The sequence below is a fragment of the Falco cherrug genome, chromosome 5 (genome assembly GCF_023634085.1).
Source record: "Falco cherrug isolate bFalChe1 chromosome 5, bFalChe1.pri, whole genome shotgun sequence".
NCBI classification, from domain to species: Eukaryota; Metazoa; Chordata; class Aves; order Falconiformes; family Falconidae; genus Falco; species Falco cherrug.
The window spans coordinates 34,949,518-34,971,814 of NC_073701.1; the positions used below are offsets into that span (position 1 = coordinate 34,949,518).

Here is a 22,297-nt window from a genome sequence, read left to right on the forward strand (position 1 = left end):
GAGGGGGCGGGGCTCCGCCGGCCGCTCGGGTGCTTCCGGGCTGGCCCCGGCGGTGACGTGTCGGCGGGTTGACAGCGCCGGGAGGCAGGTGGCGGCGGGGGCCGCGCGCCAGGCGGCCACTTCCGGTGAGCCACGGGACACCCCCCGCCCCCCAGGGCCGCCCCCCCGCGGCTGCCCCGGCGACGGTTTCTGTGAGGGCAGGGGCTGGGTGTCGTCCTCCGCCAGCACCGCGCCCTGCCAGGGCGACCCCTCCTCAAACCGCCGGGCCGGCGCCCGGTTCCCCCCGGGGCTGGGGTTGAGGCCTCGGGCAGAGCCCGCCGCCAGGGCCCAGCGCCCCGCCGCCCGTGGCGGGCCCTCGCCCCGCGGGCCCTGGGGTGCAGCCCGGCGGGAGGGCGGGGGTGGGGGCCACGCAGCAGGCAGCGGCGAAGGGCTGTGTCCGATGTGCGAGGCCGCCGCCAGGCGGGATGCAGCGTGGCCAGCTGTCGGCGAAGCCTGGTGGCGGCTGGTGGGGTCGGGCCACATCACCCACCGTGCCTTGGGTGCTGCCAAAGGACGAGCGAAACAAGACGTGTCTGCTAATTACTGTCCAAAATTAAATAGGAAACAGAATGGGGGGCTCGTGTGTGGGGAAATAATGAGGCTTTTTGGGAAAATGAGTTGCAAAAAGCTTTGCGTAGCCTCCTGAGATAGGAAATGGATGTCAAAATGTGACATGACTTGCTATGAAGTCAAGAACTAAATTGACATGTTTAACAGATGTAGGGGATAAAACTGTAAATATCTTTAGCAGCCGTGGTGCCGGTTGAGCATGTGAAGAAACAGCTTCCAGAAGGGACGACTTTTTGTTCCGTTTTGGAAATGCTGCACATATGTGGGTTTTGAAACCTACAGCATTCAAACTCAAGGACTTTCTCCTGTCTCATTCAGAGCAAAGAATCAGAAACACTTGACATGTTTTTCATCTTTGATAAAAGAACAGAGACCAGGATGTGATGTTAGGGGAAAAAAAGAAAAAAAGAAAAAAAAAAGGAGATCAACAAGTGTGACAGGTTGATTCTTTGCAGTTTTCTGTTGAGATCATTGGTTTATTGGGGTTTATTCTGTTCTTTCTTCCCAGGGAGTTTGGAATAAGCCGTTTCAGACAAACAGGCTCCATTTAACCAAAACAATGTTTGCGGATTTGGACTATGATATTGAGGAAGATAAGCTGTAAGTTTTTTGCTTGGTTTTCCCTGGTTTTTGCCAACAACAGAAATAATCTTTGCAGCCAAGACCTCATGGGAGTGGATAAATTTGCCTGCTGCTGTCACTGTGTGCTGAAGAGTCAGTTCAGTTCTGATTTCTTGCTCCCTATGGGGGATGGGGATGGGGCATTGATGCACTGGTGAGCAAAGGAGAATGCTTTCTGTTGCTCTGCAATGACTACCCTGCATTTCTGATTGCAAAGCAGTGCTGACAGATCTTCTGTAAATTACTGACCTTAGCCAGAGAGAAAAATATTTATAATGGAGGAAAGATAATGAGGCAAGAAATGGAGAGAAACTCAGGACTCCTTAGGTCTGTAAGGAGGAGGACACTGGTATTTCCTGAGAAGTAAAAGCTTTGATGAGATTAACAACTAATTTAACATGGAGCACTTGTCTTGCATCTCATTTATGCTGTGCAACTTGTCCTCTCACTCCAGCACTAAGCAGATTAAATCTCTAAAACATGATAGCATTTCCTCGGTGTCTCACTCAGTGCCGTGAGTGAGGGTGTCTCTCCCACTTCTGATCTGTGTATGCAGTCTCGAAAAAGATAGCCCAGAAGGTCTTTCTGCTGGCCTGTGCTGATAGACTCTATGGTGGTGATAATGCGATGAATTCAAATGTGGAGTGCCCATCGTGTTTTCAGTTTGTATCAACTCAGACACTGCAGTTGTTTCATACACGTGCGGCTCTGCCATCCATGTTCAGTTATTCATTCCCCCTTTCTCATTCTAGGGGGATCCCCACTGTACCTGGGACAGTGACTCTGAAGAAGGATTCCCAGAACCTGATTGGGATCAGCATTGGGGGAGGAGCCCAGTACTGCCCCTGTCTCTACATTGTCCAGGTCTGCACTCAGGGAGGAAGAATAAAACATCTTGATAAAACAGTGTTGGCTTGGGAGATGGAAAGCATGGAGAGTCCCTATGCTATTTTTTTTTCCTCAAAGTGGGAGACATCATCTCACTTACCAGTGAATAAGATTTCCTCACCCTAGTACCTAATGGTGTGGAAGAGTTAAATTAAGACTTCTGAAACTATCCTTCTCCTTGGAGAGCATGTTAGAATTCACAGGGACATTCTCAACATCAAGAAATCCTCTCACTGGGGAGGTACGTCCTGGAGGCAAGAACTTCCTGAGAGAGCAAGATGATCAGCCCACCTCTTAGTTAGGAAAGGGGAAAAACTGCAGCTTCACTGTGAACAAAATACAACTGAGTTAAATAAGAGGAATATAATTGTCTGTATTTTGTTCTTCAGCCCTGTGTTAACCTTTCTCTTCCTCTTGATTCCACACTACTTGTGCTCTTTCTCCTTTCTGCTAGGTATTTGATAACACTCCAGCAGCCTTAGATGGCACCGTAGCAGCTGGTGATGAAATCACAGGAGTGAATGGGAAGTCCGTGAAAGGGAAGACCAAGGTGGAGGTGGCCAAGATGATACAGATGGTAAAGGTGAGAGGTAGGAGGGGGCCACTGGAGCTTCTGGGTCATAGTTAATGGTTTATTGTCCATTGGTAAAGGAAGCCACTGCTACTTGCTTCCAGCACAGCAGTTTTGGGTTTGCTCTTTCTACAGGGAGAAGTGACGATACACTACAACAAGCTTCAGGCCGACCCAAAGCAGGGCAAGTCTTTGGATATTGGTAAGACTGGTTTCTTTTTCCCTAGAGTGTTAAAATGACGTGGAGGGATGAAAGACTGGTCCCTGCAAAACCGAAGTAAAATTTTGGTTCTGTTCTTCCTCTTAACTCAGTCATTTTCAAATGGATACTGTCAAAGAGAATTGCAGGTTTAAAAGATAACTTCCCTGACTTCTTGAAATAATTTTAAAAGTTAAATTGCGGCTTGACTGTTGTTGCGGGAGGCTTGTTTTCTTGCACTGTGTTTAACATGGATGATGAAACTCAACTAGATAATAATGTAATTTATTTATTTTTAATACATGTAAGTTATGCTGACCTTTGAGATTTTTAGCTGTACACAGAAATGCATCTATTGAAAAACACTGGTTGCAGTTTCTCAGCTTGGAGAACAGTGATGAAATGCCTGTCTACCTTTATATGGTCTACCTTTCTCACTTTTGTAAAAAATCTGTATATTCTTTTTCCTTTCATTTATTTTCATGGTGATTAAAGTTCTAATGAATTGACAGGGGTTCAGGAAAATCATGAAGAGTGAGATGGATTTCTGGGGAAACAGAGGTGTGGTGAGAATATGGTATTTTCCAGAGATGCTGAACACTGTGGCTTCAGCTGAGTTATTGGGAACTGCGGGCACTTGGCACCCCTGCAAGGTTGCCCCTAAATACATGTAGCTGGGTCATCTAATTCTAAAGAGGGTATAACTGTGTCTAGTTATTTGCAGGGTATGACCACCAAAGACAGAAATTAATTCCACCAAGGGGTGACAAAAGGGTTTAACTAAGATTCAAAACGTAAAAGTAAGCAAAGGGATAAGTTTGAGCATTAAATACTATTTGTCTTGCTTTCAGCCTCATCTCCTGACTTCATTTGCAGTAATATAGCAAGTAGCATAAGCAAAGTTTAGTTCCAAATATCGTGATAGGTAGCTTATAGCAAAGTGATTGATCGGAATAGTCTTCCAAAAGAAGTGCTGGAGCTCTGGTGATTGAAGTATATAGGATGTGAGAGCAGAACAGATAGGCAAGATAGAGGATGTGTTATGCACAGCTGGACCAAACATCTAGTTTCTATGCTATTCTTTTTCTGCCTGCTACCTCAAAAGTGAGTTAAGTTCAATTTATTCAATGCCTGAGAAACTAGTGAAGTATGCTATCAGGCCCATAGAAATGATACTGATCCTGGTTTGCAACTCTCTTTTGGCCTTTAGTATTAAAGAAGGTAAAGCATCGACTGGTAGAGAACATGAGCTCAGGGACAGCGGATGCCCTGGGATTAAGCCGGGCCATACTTTGCAATGGTAAGTGTTGTCCAGGAGGACATTTTCTTAAGGGAACACTTACCCTTTTGTGCTTACCTACTTTTTATTGTTATTTGCATGTTCCACTTATTCCATCGTAATTCTTTCCTTTTGCTGTGCTCGCTGTTGTGATTGCCTCTGCCCTTCCTGAGTGATATATCCAGTCGCTGGGGCCATTTAAATGTTAATTAAAGTCAAATCAATTTAAAGTGGGGACCCACTTAGTGGATGCCAATAGGTGATGACCCCACACTGTAAAGTAAGTTTGCAGTTGTTTTTTAAAAGCTTCCCATGTTGGGCCAGGGGACAGGCATTAAGAGACGAGGGAGTTTTGAACCAAAGATAAGAAAGTGGTGTTTTTCTGGCTGATCAGGTCTTAACCACATCCTGGATTTGACTGTTGTAATTCTGTATTCTGATTCTTGTTTCCACTTAGATGGACTAGTGAAGAGATTAGAGGAGCTGGAGAGGACTGCAGAGTTATACAAAGGTAAAACGTGTCTTCCATCAGACACCAAATGGGAGAGCAGGATGCCTCCATTATGTTTCAATGAAATTACTTAAACGTTTTTTCTGGCTTCCATCACAGGCTTGACAGAGCACACCAAGAGTCTTCTCAGGGCTTTCTTTGAGCTATCTCAGACACACAGAGGTAAAGAATCTTGAGTGAAGGGAGCAGAAATCTTTGACCTCCAGTTTCAGGAGTTCTAGTCAGTACTTAAATGCATGGTTCTCTCACTCAAAGAAAGTTAAGTGTTGCAGAAATGAGCTGGGAAGGGCTGCTTTCCTGGCATTGCCAGTTACGGTGCTAACACAGGTCCTGTCTTTCACACGAGACATTGAAAAAACACCCTGCCAGCCTCTGGTCTTTAAGGAATATATAGCATCATTCCCCAGCTAATTGCAAGGTTATGGGAAGGGGTCAACTCCAGGGTCAACCTCTTCTTTCATCTGTCTGTATTTATTACCCTCATCCAGCATTTGGAGACGTTTTCTCTGTCATTGGTGTACGGGAGCCTCAACCAGCTGCCAGTGAAGCCTTTGTGAAATTTGCTGATGCCCATCGCAATATTGAGAAGTTTGGGATTCACCTTCTGAAAACAATTAAGCCGGTAATGAATTTAAGCATAGAAGTAAGTGGTCTGGAGAAGAGGGGAATCTAGAAAGACAGAAGCCTGTCTTTGGAGGTGTGGTCTTAAAGATCATTCATTGTGGGAAAAACTCTTTGCTTTCCTTCTTTCTTCATAAGGAACCTAAGAGGTAATGTAGCGAATATATCAATCTTGTCCCTTTGACTTTTGTGCATGAGTGTATCCCTCTCCTTTTCTTTTGTGGATGAGGGGATAGCTTGATCAGCGGAGTCCCTAGAGCCCTTTTCCTGATATTGGTACCCATAATTTAAAGATATCAACTAAATTTAAAAAGAGTTTAAGTAAGCAGTTCAGGAACAATTCAAGGATTTGAATCAATATATTTGAGTGAAAGTCTCCAGGGGGTCTGTCCACTTAGTTTAGCAAAGAGAGGTTTAAATGTTGACTGGGACACCACTTTCAGTGCCACGTTGGATGGACAGCTTTGGGTAGTGGGCCTTTGAATGAGGGAGAGTGCTTTCCAGGACCAATTGAAAATGAGATTAAATGAGTCAAAAGGAGATAAATTCAGATTAGAAGGGAGGCATGCATTTCTAACACTGGAACCACTTGCCTGTGACAGTATTGGATGCTCTAACCATTGCAATTCTGAGTCAAGATCAGAGATTTTCTTTCAGATATGCTCTAGCTCAAAAAAGAGTTAACTCGAGGCAGTCTTATGACCTGTGCTGGTTAGAAAGTTGCACTTGATGAACTGTAGTCATGCTTTTTGGTTTTTTACATTCAGCAACAGCATGTTTCCCTTGCAGATGCTTACTGACTTGAATACGTATCTTAATAAAGCCATTCCTGACACAAGGCTGACTATCAAAAAATACCTGGATGTCAAGTTTGAATATTTGGTGAGCTGCGAGCTGCTTGCTTTTTTTTTTTGCTTTTTTTTTCTTCCCTCACTGGTGGTTGAAATTAAGTTTCACAGAGCCATAGCCTGAAAGTCACATATAGCCTGTATGATCACATACTCATCCTTCCAGAGTCCTTGCGAGAATGCATCATTTTTTCCAATTCTTTGTCTGCTGCCAGATTACTCAGATTCAGACACCTGCTTTTAACCTAATGGTTCACACTGGTAAGAAAGATCTCCCAGAGTTCAGGTGACTTACTTTCTACACGACTGAATTAATTTCCTAATTTATTTGTAGAGTTCCTGTGCAACTTATGCTTTTGAACTCCCCTAAATAGCTCTCTAGTCTGTGTTTTCCAGGTAGTTTTGGATAGTCTTTCTTCAGCCAAAGTAAACAACTGTCAAGACATATTTTTCATTTAGACCGTGCCTTTTTTTTTTCCCCTCCTCCATTCCACTGACACCTTGTTTTCTACACCCAAAGACAGTAGAGTCATTAAGTGCATCTGTTCTATTTCCTTTTACCAGTTGAGAGGAGTATTTGAAGCTGCAGCCCTAAGGCCAGTGAATACAGCAGCATGTCTTCCCACATCAGTCCTTCCCACAATTCAGCTTTTTTTTTTCCTCTTTATTTGTTTTTTCCTCATACTTCTCTAATACTGTTTTCCTAAACAGTAGATGAACACGGGATTTTTCTCTTACTAGGTTATACTTATCTAAACTATTTGCTACTGTAATATAAATATTAAGTGCCTTCGCTCTCCCCCACTGTTTTCTCTTCCCATCTTTCTCTAAATAGATTTTATTTCCACTGAGGTGTTTAATATACTGTGATCCCACTGTGCTTTCCCCAGTGTCCCTAGCTGCAGCATTGAAGGAAGGCTTGAAATGGTACAGCTCTTATGCCTGCAGATGATGATGGAATTGCTTCTAATTCTTAATATTTCCTTCTTGTTTTGCCTTTTTTTTTCTCCTTAATTTTAAAATCTGCAAAGTCTTACTGCCTGAAAGTCAAAGAGATGGATGATGAAGAGTACAGCTGCATTGTGAGTACCAGTACTATGGCAACTGCAACTGCATACTCTTGTTTCTGCCGCTTCCTTATGCACACTACCTTATAATTGCGAGAGTTCTCCTGTGCCTGTGTGCACCGAAACTGGTGAATGCATCCTAAGAATTACACGCATTTGTTCTTAATGTATTAGAAACTGGAGAGCCTTAAATGCTGCCTGGGAAACACTGCAAATAACTGTCATGAATCGCTAGTGCTGCAGAATAGTAGAGGGACCAGACGTCTCCTCTGCAGCTTGTTTGCTCGGTGGTTGCCTGTCTCCGTGTTTAAGTACTATTAGCTTGTGTAAGGAGGATTAAGGTGTTATCTTCACAGATTCCATTTGTGTACAGCTTATCATTAATTCTGGGCTTTTTCTGAGAAACGGAGGGTTAGCTTCTCTCTAGCAAAACGCTTGTGAAAGCTGCATTTGTAGTTGAAGAAAACTGATTAAAGGATCTCTGTTAACAATAGGAATTTTAGGGTTTAGACTTTTATGACTGTAATGCTTAACAGCTCTGTTTAAGATAGCTAAAGGTGTCCCTGACATGCCCAGTTTCCCTGCGTAAAAGTAAGATCTTGTTTTACCCTAGGTGTTGATCTCAGAGCAGGGATCTGATTTTTTTGGAATGCCTAGTTCCCAATGCCAGGAAGGAATAAAATTTTCCTGACACAACATTTAATTATATCTTTCCTTCTAAATGTGAAGGAAAGAAACCCAGTCTTGCCCAGCAGAGGAACATCTTTGAGTTTTGGCACATGCAGCATGCATTACCGAGCCATAGTCTGTAACGTGGGGTTTTATGTACATTATGTTTGTAGGAGCAAGAAAAGAACGCTGTTTTGCTGACAGACCTAACCCTTTTCTCTCAAAACTATTTTGTGGGACAATGTATAGGTCCCTCCGTCCTGGTTTCCAGTGTTATGTCTGGATGACTGTAGATCCCACAGTGGTCCCTGTGTATGTCACGTATATGTATGTATAGTATGTTATGCAATGCGTACAGGGCAGAGCTTGCAGAGGAGGGCAGAATTTTTCGTGTGATTGATATAAATTAATATATTCCTCACACCCTAGACTTGTTTGTTCATAGTGCCTGTCTTAATAGTTCAGATAAGAAGCCATGCCACTTCTCCGTGCTGGGTTGAAAGGTGCCTGTCCTTTTGTCTTTGCGTAGTAGTGATGCTTTTCTTTACCATGGCAGGCTCTGGGTGAACCCCTCTACCGTGTCAGCACTGGGAACTATGAATACCGCCTTATCCTGCGTTGCCGGCAGGAGGCTCGAACACGCTTTGCCAAGATGAGGAAGGATGTGCTAGAGAAAATAGAGCTCCTGGACCAGAAACACGGTGAGTACCACTGCTGTGTCCAGCACCTGAAGGGGTCAGGCAGACATGGCTTTGACCTGCATACTCCTTCATCTCAGCTCAGAAGTCTTTGCTGAAGAAGTCTTTTGTGGCTGTGCCTGAGACATCAGCTCTCGGAGCCACAAGGAATGAATGTGTAGGAGACTATATCTAACGCTGGCGAGGGAGGCTTGATCGCAGCCTTTGTGCTGTTCAGGAAGGGGGTTTCACCTGATTTGTTCCCAACATGTCTGTGCTACAGTGCAGGACATCGTGTTCCAGCTCCAGCGTTTTGTCTCCACAATGTCCAAGTACTACGACGACTGCTATGCCGTGCTCCGAGATGCGGACGTCTTTCCCATTGAGGTGGACCTTGCCCGCACTACTCTCAACTATGGGCAGAAGGACACGTACACAGATGGGGCGGAAGAAGAAGAAGGAGGAAGCAAGAGAGAGGGTAGCGGGAAGGAGGACACAAATGGTGAAAAGCTCATTGATGGTGTCTGAGCGTGCCCACATGGCCAGAGGAAAGACTTTGTGGACTGTTACGAAAACATGTATTTCACATGGCGATTCATCCTCCATGATTTCTGTGTATGTCTGGCCTGGGATTCCTCCTCTGCTTTGGGTGGGGGTAGCTGGTTGGATTGGGACCAACCTCTGCTTTCCGCTGTCTTCCCTTGCTTGTTTGCCTGGACATTCCTTTTTCCCCACTTCTGCTGCCCAACTTGAGTACTGAGGTGCGGGGAGGAAAATCCCCTACTGCACCGCCACATGACTCTGTGCAGCCGGGACACTGCTGAGCATGTGGGGTGCACCACTCCCCACTGGCATATGGAAGCCAGTTAAACATCTGCAGATGCCCCCTTCTGTCCTCCCCTTGTGCTATGGGCAAGAGTTAGCACCAGCATTGTTTTCTTCACCCCACTGCTCGCTATCTTCAAGCTTCCCATTCACCGGCCTGTTTCAAGCTTCCTCTGTCTCTCCCATCTGTCTTCATGGGACGCAGGAACAACTTTTGTAGGATGAACACTCCCACCACTCCCAGCTCTCTGCGCCAGTGTTTTTAAGAAATACACGTCTGAACTGATGCCTAGAAGTGGTGGTGGTACATGTGATGTGATCACCCCCGCCTCCATCCAAGGGGCTGGGGGAACCCCTCAAAGCAGGGGCTGGTGGAAGTAGCTGCCTAAGATGCTGAGCTGCTGCAGCGATGAAGTGTCTTCCCCTGGCTGCCATCCTCTTCATAGTCCCTGAGCTCCTGCACAGCTGGCACTGTCTGCACACTCCATAGCTATACCTCAGAGCTAGAATCCTGCAGGATACTGCTTTGCCCTTCCCTGGGGACCTGGCTCAGGAAGGAGCCCCCTACTCAGCAGAGATGCTGAGGTGAGCATACTTGTCTGAGGCAGATGGGTTCCTGGAATAACAGCAAAGCTGCACACATTTCCTTTCCGTTGTTCTCTTCTCTTATGGCACCTTGTAATGGACAGTAACGAAGTGTGTTTCTTGAGATTGTGCAGCCAGTCCTGCACACTTTTTCCTTGTGCAGGTGCCAGGAGGAGCCACCTTAGACCCACAAAGGAGATATCCCATCCTTAAACCAGAGGGGAGAGACAGGAAGCCTTGTGAGGAGTGGAAGATGCAGCCTGTAGGCAGAGGCCTACAGAGACTTTTTTTAGTGCAAAGCGTGAATAGCATGCCATCCCCACTGTCCGCACAACCATTTGGTGCCGCCTCTGGGCCAGCTGTAAGCAGTAGCTAACATCCCATTCCCCAGCACGAGGGAAGGGGGGAAAAGAAAACCAAGGTAAGTGAGGCTGCTTCTTTCCTCCTTCCTTTTCTCTTCTCCTCCCTCCATCCCTGTGGGCTGATCCCAGATGCAGACGGGCCTTTCTCTTTTAGCAGTCAGCACAACTGCCAGGAGTGGTGTGCTTCTTCGAGGCAAGGATTTTGACTTCTCTGTCATTACATTTTAGTGGTCATGAGTGAAGTTAAAGGGCATTAATTTATGATCAAGATGTTTGTTTTGTTTTGTTCTGTTTTCTTTGATTTGTTTTTGGAGGTTCGTCATCTCTGTGGGTGCCTGGAAGAAAGCCACCCATGGTCAAGCTGCTCTGGAAGATTTAAATGGGCTCTGATGTACTGACTGTTGTCTCTAACAAAGAAAAATGTGACATTTCATTTCCTCTCCTTCGTGGGTTTTCTGCAGAGATTTGTTTGCTCATCCTCCATTGGTTTTAATCTTAAAATATAATGATGGAAAGATGAGTGTCATGTGCTGGCCATTTTTGTTCTTGCTCATGCTGATGGGTAATCTCTGTGCCAAGCAGCGGTAGTTACTGCAGCACAGGTTTCCAGAGAAGGCAGTGTATAAATGCAGCAGCAAAGCCACTCTTCCATTAACACCAGCTTCTCTGCATCTTGGCTTCCCAGGGAAAAACCAGCCTTGTCAAGCCTCCCATTGCCTCAGTCCTGCCCAGTGGCATCCTTGCACCCCTCCAGGGCCAGCATCACACAGCTCAGCTGTTGCCTCACAAGCTTGAGCTGATGCTTAAGTCCCTGATCCTCTTTCAGAGCTGTTTGTTGTACCAAAGGAACAGAGAAAATGCTTCAGCGGAGCCTGCCTGAAAGCCAACGACGGAAGTGGAAGGCAGCGGTGCCAGGTTTTTTGCAGCCTGACCAGTGGAGGGGGAGAGAAGAGGTCTGAGTATCTTACAGCACCATCTATAGCGAGGTCTTGTAACCTAAGGGCTTTTATGTCCTTTTGTGAAAAGATATAAGAGCAGGAGGCTTGGTGGGAGATGTTGACTGGTGACAAGGAAGTAGAGGGGACCCTGTTCTAGTGACCTGCCTGGCTGACAAAGGCAGTTGTTTTCATACTGTGGACCTTGGACTTCTGGGAAGATGTGAGCTGCTTCTTGGAGTGGGTATTGGTAAATAAGGAAAACCCTGCCTGGGGGCCAGAGGTTTGCTGGCGAGAGCTGCAGAGCTACTTGGTCAAGCAGGGCAGAAATGGTGATCTCACCTTGTGGGGAGGGGAGAACAAGCTTGAGGAGCAGTGAATGAATACCTGCACGGCTCCATCACCCTCCCTGCTGCTTCTCGTTCTCCCAGAGCTTTGCATCTGGGGTTTGTTGTGGTGCTTAGTCTGATTTGGGATCTTTCTAAGTGGGTTTGAATAGGAAAAAGCCCAAAGTCACTGCCGTGACTGGTTCACAACCAAAACTAACAACAGTGGTGACAAGGTACAGCCCCATGGGGTTTACCTTCTCCCCTCCAATTTCCAGTTCTTACGTCTTCTTAAACTGACATTCTTCAGCAGCTTTATTTTGCTTATAATCTGCTCTTTGCTTGGGAGCATCTGGAATGAAACGCTGTCCTTCGTGTCCCCACTCCCCTGCTTGGGTTTAAATGGCTTTACGGCTCATGCAGACTTCAGCCATTACCCATTAATTTGTAGTTAGTCTGGTCTGAAATGAAACACCTATTTTGATGGCCCCAGGAGCTGCCCCCTGCCCCCCTCCCCTGTAGCCTCTGCTTAGTTTTTTGATCCCTCACTACAGTCACAGGTTACCCCCAGGGCCCCTGAGGTGAAGCAGTTCAGGAAACCGGAAGGGCTTTGCCCAGGGGTGTTTATAAAAGATCCAGTCCTAAAGCAGATTAGGGGTGGTTTAAGCATGCCAGGGAAGGTTGTCCTCTCTGAATCTAGAAATCCACCACTGCAGCGGGGGTGAGGGGGGTCATGCCTGCCTTACCACGTGCTCCAACACCCTTGTTAGTGGCACCCAGGCGCTGTGGCTTGTCCTTCTGCCTTACCTCTGATTCCTTTACATAAGGGGTTTTTCTCTATTTAAAAGGAAAACACACATGCATCTGGTGCCATTCCTGCTGAGTGGATGATTGCTTGGGACACAGTTATTTACCTGCCCTGGAACCCCCACCCCCATAGGGGCCAAGTTGTTCCCTTCACACGTCAACAGGACTCACTTCAGCCTAGTTAAAGCTGGCTCGCTGCTATTCCTGTCGGCAAGGCTCCGTCTCGTGGCTGCTCACCTAATGCCATTTGTCTTAGATGTCTTCTTCTTGCATCTCAGCAGCAGCCTCTAACCCAGCACTTTCCCACTTGGAAAAGCAGCACCACGTGTCACTGCCCTAGCTTTACTTCCTACAAAAGATGTACCAGATGGAGGTGGTCAGAGCTGGCGTCCCACCAGCTGGCAGTGCCTGAGGGAGGTACGTTAGGGACCGCAGCATCTACCCCCATGCTGGCCGCAGCTGGAGGTGACCCAGACGATAGCTACGAATTACACCAACCTTAAACCTACTGCCAGATAGTCTGCCGTTACCCCGACCGTGGAGGTGGGGCAGAGGAAACACTGACACCAGACCAAAGCGTACCAGGATCTGATTACAAAGAGTCTCTAATTGTTTGTGTTCTGTATTGTGACAATGCAGAAGGAAAAGGAGAGTCCTTGATGGCCTCTTCAAAAGACCATCATCTCCAGGGCTGATTTGGAAGTAGGAAAAGAAGATTTTTTTTTTGTCTTTTCTTTTTTTCTTTTTGGTGTTTGGGTGGCTCTGAGCCTGTGTTGTACCAGCATGGGTGCTGTATGCAAGTAGTTGTATCACTGGGTAGGTATGTGGATATATATATATAAGGATGAGCTATTCTTATACGTCTCCCTCTTCTTACATCTGCTTTTGTCTCAGCCTTCCCTTCCCCATATCCCACCTACCATCCCATGCTGAGGTGCATGCAAACAAGGCCAGTTTTATACATCCTTGTTCCTCTGCCTTGGCTAAAAACTGTCCCTCTCCACCATCTGGTCAGCGTTGCAGCCATCTTGTGCGGACACCTCCCCGTCCCCCTCGGGACACCCACCTCCCTCCCCACTCTGCTCCTCAGCCACATGGTTGGCCTCCTCACTGGCCACCACCACGGCATTGTCAGTGCTGTGGGACAGCTGGTGGTTGTTGCTGCTGTGCTCCTCTGCTTCCTGCACATCAGACTCTGCTTCCTCAGTGTCACTCCCGCCGGCCCTGGATAGGTTCTTCTCTGGAGGAGGTTCCTTCTTCTTCCCCCGATTCAGGCAGCAGTAGGTGGCCATGGCCAGGAAGAGAGCAGATAGCACCACCTCTGAGCCCGCCAGGTAGAAGATCACCTCGTAGTTCTTGAGGGCATCGACCAAGCGACCTGATGGTTGGAGAAGAAATGAGACAGTTAGCTTCAGCCCGTATGTTCCTGCACAGACAGCCCAGTGCAGGTGGGCAGCACCTGCACGTGGCTGAGGACCTGCTTGTAAAGAGAAGAGCAAGAAGCTTGAACATCTAAAAATCACAGTGGGCAGAAGCCACACTGTACTACCAAGGAAAGTACTGTGAGGGTATGGGGTTGGTGTTTTCCCTTGTTTGGGCAAGGTTAAATAATTGTGACACACTGATGTTGTGGTCTCACATCATGGTGGGCCATCTTGCCAAGGTGAGACAAGCCTCTGAGGACTTGGCTTGTCCAGTCTCAGAAGAGAAACAAAATTTGAGAGGCATTGCCATTTCTTAAGCTATCATGTCAGGAAAACATTCAGAGGGGGAGAAGAGACATCTCTTTGGCAGAGAAACCCCTTTGGCTGGCCCACCCCTGGTGATTTCTTTGCCAAAGAGATCTCAATGCATCTTCTGAATGCACCAGGGCTGGCAATGGAGGGAGGGTTACCAGTCCTTCGTGCTGGGGAGCCTGAGCAGCCACCCTGCTGCAATCAGGATGGAGCCATGGTGACCAGAGGCTTCATCCTGGTCCTGCGTGCTCCTGGTTGTACATGTGACCCCCAGTCCCTGCTGTGCTATGGTGCGTGGTCTGAAACCAGCCCCAGGACACACTTGAGGTGCCTCCCGGGTGGTAAATTCCTCCCCAGGTGAATGTGCCCCTGTTCACCCAAGCCAGAAGGCGAGTGAGGAGCCTATGTGCATGCACGCGTGCGTGTGTGGTTTATCCTGTGCCAAACCCCCTCAGCCCCATGGAACGGGAAGCAGCTCAGGAGGATTACACCAAACAAAGCTACTTTGTTCAACCCCCTTCTTCCAGCCAAGCACTGCTCCCCCAAGCCCAAGCCACTGGGTTTGCCAGCACACTCAAGCTTCCTGAACTAGAGGAGAACTGCAGCAGCAGGTTCCCCCTAAGGGGAAGGTGGGAACCATGACTTGGCTCCCTGCACCACCTGCCTCCCATTGTGCACGCGGACAGTACCAAGGCACAGCTGAACTGAAGCAGGAGGGCTGAGGGCTGTCCCCCATCACCACCCATGGTGTGCCAGCTCCTTGGAGCAAGGCACTGTTAAATCCCCCTCGCCCCCTGTGATGTCTCTGCAGCTGCCTCCCAGACACATATTCCTTGACCTTCCCTGGCCTGGGACTCCTGACTGCCCCAGAGCTTATAAGATGTTAGCATCAAGAGGATCTTCTCTTGGCCACCAGTTTTTACCTGAGAGCTGGGTGGAGTTGCTGAGGGTGGGTTTTGCTCGTAACTGGTGGTATGTGCTGGGGAAAAGATCATTCACACAGAAGTCTTCACTGATGGGCTTTAGCCCACAGGTTGCAGCTGAAGGAAGGGAGTGCAGGAAGCCATGGAGTGATTCCTGCCCAGGGGTTTGCCCATGGTCTGTCCCTGATCCTTCCTCGCAAATTGCATGTGCGGGGAACTGCACTTCATTTGGAAATAAGCTCTTGGCATAATTTGTCTTTCTCAGACCTGATCAGACACTAAACAGTAATCTACACCAACCTCATGGGTAAAGGGTCTCCCGATTCAACAGCCTGTTTGTGGAGCGTGGAACTTACCAGGGACTGTGGCCTAGGCTAGACTGAGAAGCTGTGAGTGTTTAAATCTCTTAAAAAAAAAGTAACAACAAATGCCTCGGGTGGGTCTACCAATTGTTTTGACTTCATCAACAGCTAAACGCCTGTGCCTTGGGATTGGGGCCAACACAAATTGAGGTCATTATTCACAGCACCAATCTAAAGGCCGTGGACACCAAGGAGAACTTGAAAGACCCTCACCTTGTCCTACTGAAGACTCTCAAAGGTCAGGCATGTGCCTGACCCTACCCATAACATGATTTTACACAACATTGGCAGTGAAGGCAGAGGCCTGGATCCCAGCATGAAAGAGAGGGAAGTGCCGCTGCTCAGGGCTGAGGGATACTGGAAGTCATGCCACTCTAGATAGCTCTGTGTGCCTGCCATTGCGTAAGTCGCCAAGCAAAGCAGACGGAGAAGTATCACTTGCCACCTTCTGCCCCTGTTCACATTGAGCATTGTGGTGCATGGAGTGAGACGGGAAGCTCTCACCTCAGATCTCAGCTTCCAGAGGAAATTTAAAGTTGAGAAGTAGGGTCTGTCTTCAAGTACCATGTCCATGCCCAGTACCCACAATGCTGTGGAATGGCAGCCAAACAAATCACCTGTGTTTTGCAGCAATGTACCTACCTGCAGAGGGTGGACCGATGAGCACAGCAAAAGCCTCGATAAGTAGGACCAGCCCAATGGCACTGGAGAACTTCTGGGAGCCAACAATGGCCATCAGCACCTCAAACTGCAGTGCACCCACCATGCCATAAGAGATGCCAAAAAAGACGCAGAAGATGACCAGTCCTGTGTAATTGCTAGCCCTGGCACTGCAGATGTCTGTCAAGCCATTGAAGAGCATAGCAAAGCTGAACAGGTATGCCACGTGAGGGCGGACCCACTTCAACCCTGCCACCATGCCACAAGCTGGACGAGCAAAGATGTCTATGAAACCAATGATGGAGAGCAAGAATGCAGCCTCTGTGTCTGGTACGCCTGTGTCCTTAGCGTAGTTGACCAGCAATATGGGGGGCACAAAGAGACCCAAGACCAGGATGAACTTTGAAATGGTATAAATGATAAACCCTCGGTTGGAAAAGATACTAAAATCCAGAAGCTTCTTCCCTTTCTTGGGCTTCTTCTTGGCTTTTTTAGCTTTCTTGATTCCATCAGCTGTGCTGATTCCCTCCTCTGATTTCCCTCCTATGGGCAGCATCTCCTTGGCTTCGTATTTGTCCTGAGCTTTCTCCATCTTCCGCTTCATGCCCATATCCAGGGGTCTCATGACTGCCCCACAAGTGCAGCAGTTAAGCAGAAGGCCCCCCATGATAAGGAACCCTCCTCGCCAACCAAACTTTTCCAGCAGCACTTGCCCCAGTGGAGAGAGGGAGGAAAGGAAGACAGGGCTTCCAGCGGCAGCCAGTCCATTGGCAAGAGGCCGACGCTTGTCAAAGTAGGTGCCCAGCATGATCAGGGAAGGCTGGAAGTTCAGCGCCATGCCCAGACCTACGTGGGGATGAGAGCCAGGAGGGAGACAGGGAGTGCAAGAACATGAGACATGGTTTGCAACGAACTGAAAACTCCCCTCAGACTTTCCTAGTCCTGAAGTCCCGTGATGGGATTCATGCATTCCCCACAAGCCTCTGCTCCTTCGTGATGGTGGGTTGCCCCCAGAGAAGATGGGCTAAACCAGCCTGTCTACCTGAAACGTATTTGAATTAGGTAACTGTGGCCATGTTTAGATACAACCTCTGCCTTAACCAGGAACTTTCCCTTTCTCCCCTATCACTATATACTGGTGCTACCCCAGTCACCATGATCACTGAGCATCACTTATGTTTCTTCTGTCCCTCCCCCCTCAACCACAGGCCCTGCCTGTTTAGGTCCAGCAGATGCATCTCACTGACTACTTGCCTCCTGTGAGCAGGTACAAATAGGTGAGGGGAGACCTGATGCCTAGCATCATGCTAGATATGGCAATGCTAAAGGGAGCTACAACATGGTCTTGACTCTTCCCCAGGTAAGTCCATCTCCCATCCCCCCCCCCCAGCTTCTGGGGCTCTCACCTGTCAGCACGCCAGCTGTCAGATAAAGCTCAATGATATTAGTTGTAAAAGATGCCAGGATCATCCCAGAGGAAGCTAGCAGCCCACCGATGAGCATCACAGGCCGGCAACCAAACTGGTTCACCATGATGCTGCATACTGGTCCTGGAAGAAAGCAGAGGAGACCGAATAGGTAGACCAGGAGACAGGACAACTGGGAAGGGGCAGTCAGGCCAAGCAATGCACTTGGGGAACATGAAACACTAATGGTGGAAATCACTACTTGGCTGCTTAGACATACATCTGTTTGGCCTGGCCAAGGGGGAGAGGCTGTGGTGTGGAGGCCTCTGCTTTGCCTGTTCAGTTGCCTGTTCCCTGAGAACAAGAGGGGCTTGGTGTGATAGGGGCAGCACTTCAGCAGTGAGGGCAAACCCCATGTCAACTGTCTGAGAGGCAGGTGGGGTGACCCCTGAGGTCTCCCGGGGCAGAGGAAACGAGGATATGAAATGCAGCACAATTCTAGAAGGGAAGTGGTGGGACGATTGTATTCTGCATGTTGGTTCGTGACCAGACCAGTGAGCATGAGAAGAGCCCTGGGGACATGGTCTGGGCCCATAGCAGAATGGGGAAGGCACAAGTTAGGGAGGGGGAAGTGTGTCCAAGCATCACCTGTCCCATAAAGCATGGCCAGCATGATGGAGGAGATCCAGGCTGTATCACTGTAGCCCACGTGGAAATCTTTCATGAGCTCCTTGAAGTAGACACTGACGGCTTTTGGGAAGGCATAGGAGAAGCCAGTGATCACAAAACAGCCGAAGAGCACAATCCAGCCCCAGCCACCATCTGGGGGCTTCACAGCAGCTGGGAGCTGCCCTTCCTCTGGGTCAGGTCTCCCCATCGTCTAGCCTGGGAGGGAAAGGCAGGCAGGAAGGAGGTAGGGCAACAGAGAGAGAGGGAGAGAGAGAAATCTCCAGGTGCTGCAAGAAGAGCAGAGCAGGCAAACGTTTACTATGAGGTTTTTCTCCACGTCCAGCATATCCAATCTCCACAAGCCTCACTGAGGGAACACATCACCTCGCTGCACCTTCATTCTGCCAGGCAAGGCAGGACTGCTTCAGGGTGTGAGGTCAAGCCACAGCTGGGCAGAGGTGGGAATCACCCCCTGAGCCTGGGGCAGCCCACAGCTCCGTAACCCCTGGTCAGATGCAGCCAAGCAGGGTCACAGCTCCCAGCTGAGACTGGAGAGCTGCATCTGATGTGGTGGGGCATCAGGATCTGCAGCACTTCGCTTGCTCCATACCCAGCCTGCCTGTAGGCTGGTGTGAGGTGAGAGTCAGCAATGTGAACCCCTTTCAGCTACCAGGATCTTCCTTTGAGCCTTTCCTGCCTTGGCCTGCTGCAGCTGGGAGCCCTCCAGGACCTGCCCTGCTACAGAGGCCTCCAGTAGTGAGGGACAGGAGATCTATTAAGCTCACTGTGCTTTCCTCTGGGAGGCCCCAGTACACAGCCGTCTCCCTCACCCTCCCTTCCCCGCCGTGAGGGGCCAGATTTGGGAAATGGGTGAAGGGGGAGAGCACAGCAAACCGGTGGTTATCTGCATGCCAGAGAGATTAGGGCTCTGTACCTACACAGAGGGGCCAGAACAAAGCCTAAGGGGGGAGAAGGAGGGAATTAGAGGGGACGTCTTGTGAGTCGCTCTTGGGACCCTTAAGCTGCCCAGGAATTTTGCTCCAGTTGGCTGCTGTAGGTATGTTTTTCTTATTTCTCCCCTAGGCACCACGTCTCTGACATACCCCTCCCAGCACCATTAGCCTCAGTTTCTTGGTCAGCTGGGCTTATTTTCAAACCTGTATGCAAAACCATCACTGGACTTTGATTATAGATGCTCCCAAGTAGCACCAGAAAGGCATTAGAAAGCAGGATGGCCATTTTCCATGCCTGAGGTGGCCTTTGTCAGGTCCAGTTTGCCCTATCACCATTCTGCTGCCAACGTGGGGCCTGTCTCCTCTCCAGCTCCCTTGGCTGAAGGACGACGGGATTGTGGCAATGTCCCCATCCCTTGGCACCAGCAGTCATGGGAAATACCAGCAGTCATGGGAAATGCCAGCAGTCATGGGAAATGCCAGCAGTCACGTACTGGCTGGAGACTGCCGAGGTCCTGTGGGCAGGACACATAGGGCTAGCACCTGGGAGTTTTGGATCTGGGTGCATTTCTCAAGGAAGTCCCTCTTCTTTGTGTCCCCCAAGCAATGGGGATGACTGGACCTGATTCCCATTGCTGCTGTTACTCTGCACATTAAACAAGTGCAAATCCTTTAGGCAAAAGCACGGATGGTACAAGCTGGGGCAGAGCCCAGGTAACAGGCCCTTGCCTGGCAAGAAGCGGTCCTACCCCATGACACCCCTGAATCTTGCAGAAAAGGAGAGTGGCTGGTCTTTCTCAGGCTGCAGGAGGTTCAGCATGCAGAGCCAAGGCTGGAAACAGGGCTGGAAATTGCTCTGAGAGGGGTCTGAAACTGCAGTTTGGGGGATGCTGGAGAAGGGACTTGCAGGAAGACAACTAGGTCAGTTCTAGACCCCTCAGCAAGGGACATGGCACCTGCACCTACAGTGCGTCAACATGAGGAGGCACAAAATGGTCTTGGTCAGTTGGTTTTAGCCACATGCCCAAGCCAAGGCTGACCTGTGGAGGGAAGGGTGGGATAAGATTCACCAGCCACCCTCAGAGGTATCCTTCCTTTCTCCCCCTAGGGGAACCCTTGCTCCTAAAACCACAGGACTTCAGGTAAGAGTGACTGCCACCAAACACACTCTGAGCCTTTTTATCTAAGCCCTTTTCCCAGCCTTGCTCTCCTTGATCATGTCCTGAACCACAAATGAAATGAACCAATCAAACCATTGCAATTCATCTTCCCCACCCCTCCCCTCCAGCTTCCTAGCAAGAAAATATGTGTCCATCTGTGGCATGCTCTTTAGAGATTTCTGTAGCACCTGTCAGTGACTCTGATTTTGAAGAGAACATTAGACAAATATCCATCGGTACCGTTTGAGTTTGGAGCTAGATAGATACCTCTGCAGGAGCGACTTGCTCGGTGTTACAGAACTGTATAGCAAGGCATGAAAGGGTTTTAGCCTGGCCTGCAGCTAGATGTTGTCTGAAAAAGATGAGGTGCACCAGAGGAACTCAGCTGTAGAGATGCTCCAAGGTCAATATGCCACAGTGCTGCTCTGCTGGAGATTTATGCCAGCTCTAAGCCAGGCAGTTCAGAGCTGCCTTGTTCCTAACACCGCGGCACATATGCTACTTCTTCTGCTCATGGCTGCACACAGTGGTCACACCATGCACCCTGCCCTTGCCTTTGCACACTCTACAGCTTGCTATTATTTTCTCCTCAGTTAAGGAGCTTTATTCACAGGTGAAAATACCACGTGTAAGTTCACATGCACCTAAAAGCTCATCAGCATGAGCACCTGCCCTTCCCCGTGCATCACTGGCAGGTGGGCCCGGAGCGGGCGCTGCTGCAGCGCCCTCTGCAGGTGGGCGCCGGGAGAAGATTTGTGCTGCCACCAGAAGTCACCAGCCCCGGCTGTGAGGGTGAATGCCACAGTAGGATCAGCCGTGGCTGCAAGTCCCTGAACACACACAGAGCACAGAGCAGCCAGTGCTGGCGATGCCCAGCACAGCCCCACCGTGCCAGGCAAGCTATATCCAGGTGGGTCCCCAAAAATGCTAGGATGGCTCCTACTGCCCTCCACACAGCCTGGATGAGGTGCGGGGTTTGTTTATTAAATGCAAGGGCCACAATTCATGCCACCAGCCTCCCCAGCCCACAGACAAAACCCTGGGAAATCATTCATTAGAGAATTAAACAAGTGCAGGCCTGGAACGAGCTGTCTCTTCGGCAGCCGGTGCCAGGATGCAAGCATCCCTCCGTGCCACTCACCTGCACAATGAAGTGACGACCTCCTGAGAACGGGCTGAACTGCCAAGGGCTGAGAAGATCCGTCAGCAGCGTTCCCTTGTCCCTCTGCCTGACACTTCCCAGGTCTGGATGAGGGCACCTGGTTAGATGGTCCTGCTGGCTCTTTGCTCCATGGTGGGCACACCGTCAGCTGGGCACAGGGTGATGTCTGCAGGAATCCAGCACCCCTCAAGTGGTCTCTCGTGCTCCACTCCTTCCTCCCAGGCAACTATGTCCTCACAACAGAGCTAATCCACCTCTCAGCCTGCTTTCCTCAGCTCCAATGTTGCCCAGCAAAGCTGCCCGTGGCCAGTCCGGGGGGATGCCCCGTGCAGGGGACCCCCTCGCTTCCTGCAGGTGCAGGTAGTGCCCCACGGCACTCAGTGTGGATGTGGGTCAGCAGCCACTTATGGTTTCAGGTCGGCAGAGACCAGTGGGTGCTGAGCGGGCAGAAAGCACTTCTCCACTTTTAAGAGGCTTTTCCAGCCAATGGGGAGGAGGTGGCTGCCTGCCGCGGCCCGAATCCCCCAGTAATCCCGCTGCCCAGGAGCTCCTTGCCTTTCCCCAGCAGGATGGTGCAGGCTGGTGGGGGCAGATTTGGAGGGGCCGAGGCAGGAGGCGCTGGTGATGGACCCAGCCAGGAAGGAGGGTGCCAGGGAGGGGGGCAGTGCAGGATGAGGGCATGGGCCCATGCTTCGGTAAAGGACAAAATAGGGGAAAGGGCTGCTTTCAAAGCCCCACACTGCTTCCTCAGCCACCAGCCAGAAGGATGGAGAAGCACTGCCATGGTTTTGCAGGGCATGTGCCCAGCAGAGAAGAAAGGCAAGGTGGGCCACCCAAGGAATCGACAGCAACCATGGATTGAAGTG

General features: G+C 49.4%; 2 protein-coding genes across 4 annotated transcripts; one reads left to right on the forward strand and one right to left on the reverse strand.

The window, feature by feature from the left end:
- On the forward strand, positions 1 to 10,852 carry PICK1 (protein interacting with PRKCA 1). Of its 2 annotated transcripts, XM_055712083.1 has the most exons (13): positions 1 to 125; positions 1,118 to 1,209; positions 1,983 to 2,094; positions 2,573 to 2,701; positions 2,825 to 2,891; positions 4,099 to 4,188; positions 4,625 to 4,678; positions 4,778 to 4,840; positions 5,167 to 5,300; positions 6,089 to 6,181; positions 7,179 to 7,229; positions 8,440 to 8,584; positions 8,844 to 10,852. In XM_055712083.1, the coding sequence occupies exons 2-13, from the start codon at positions 1,169 to 1,171 to the stop codon at positions 9,086 to 9,088; spliced, it is 1,224 nt and encodes a 407-aa protein (XP_055568058.1). In that variant the 5' UTR covers positions 1 to 125; positions 1,118 to 1,168; the 3' UTR covers positions 9,089 to 10,852. The 2 variants fall into 2 exon arrangements, with proteins under 2 accessions (XP_055568058.1, XP_055568059.1); XM_055712084.1 differs by lacking the exon at positions 6,089 to 6,181.
- Positions 10,853 to 11,204: 352 nt separating this feature from the next.
- SLC16A8 (solute carrier family 16 member 8) lies at positions 11,205 to 21,892 on the reverse strand. 2 transcript variants are annotated; one of them, XM_014286276.3, is made up of 5 exons: positions 21,411 to 21,892; positions 18,136 to 18,372; positions 17,488 to 17,631; positions 16,064 to 16,927; positions 11,205 to 13,778 (listed from the first exon to the last, which is right to left on the reverse strand). In XM_014286276.3, the coding sequence occupies exons 2-5, from the start codon at positions 18,362 to 18,364 to the stop codon at positions 13,384 to 13,386; spliced, it is 1,632 nt and encodes a 543-aa protein (XP_014141751.1). In that variant the 5' UTR covers positions 18,365 to 18,372; positions 21,411 to 21,892; the 3' UTR covers positions 11,205 to 13,383. The 2 variants fall into 2 exon arrangements, with proteins under 2 accessions (XP_014141751.1, XP_027671887.1); XM_027816086.2 differs by having other exon boundaries at positions 12,108 to 13,778; positions 18,136 to 18,443.
- Positions 21,893 to 22,297: the final 405 nt, after the last annotated feature.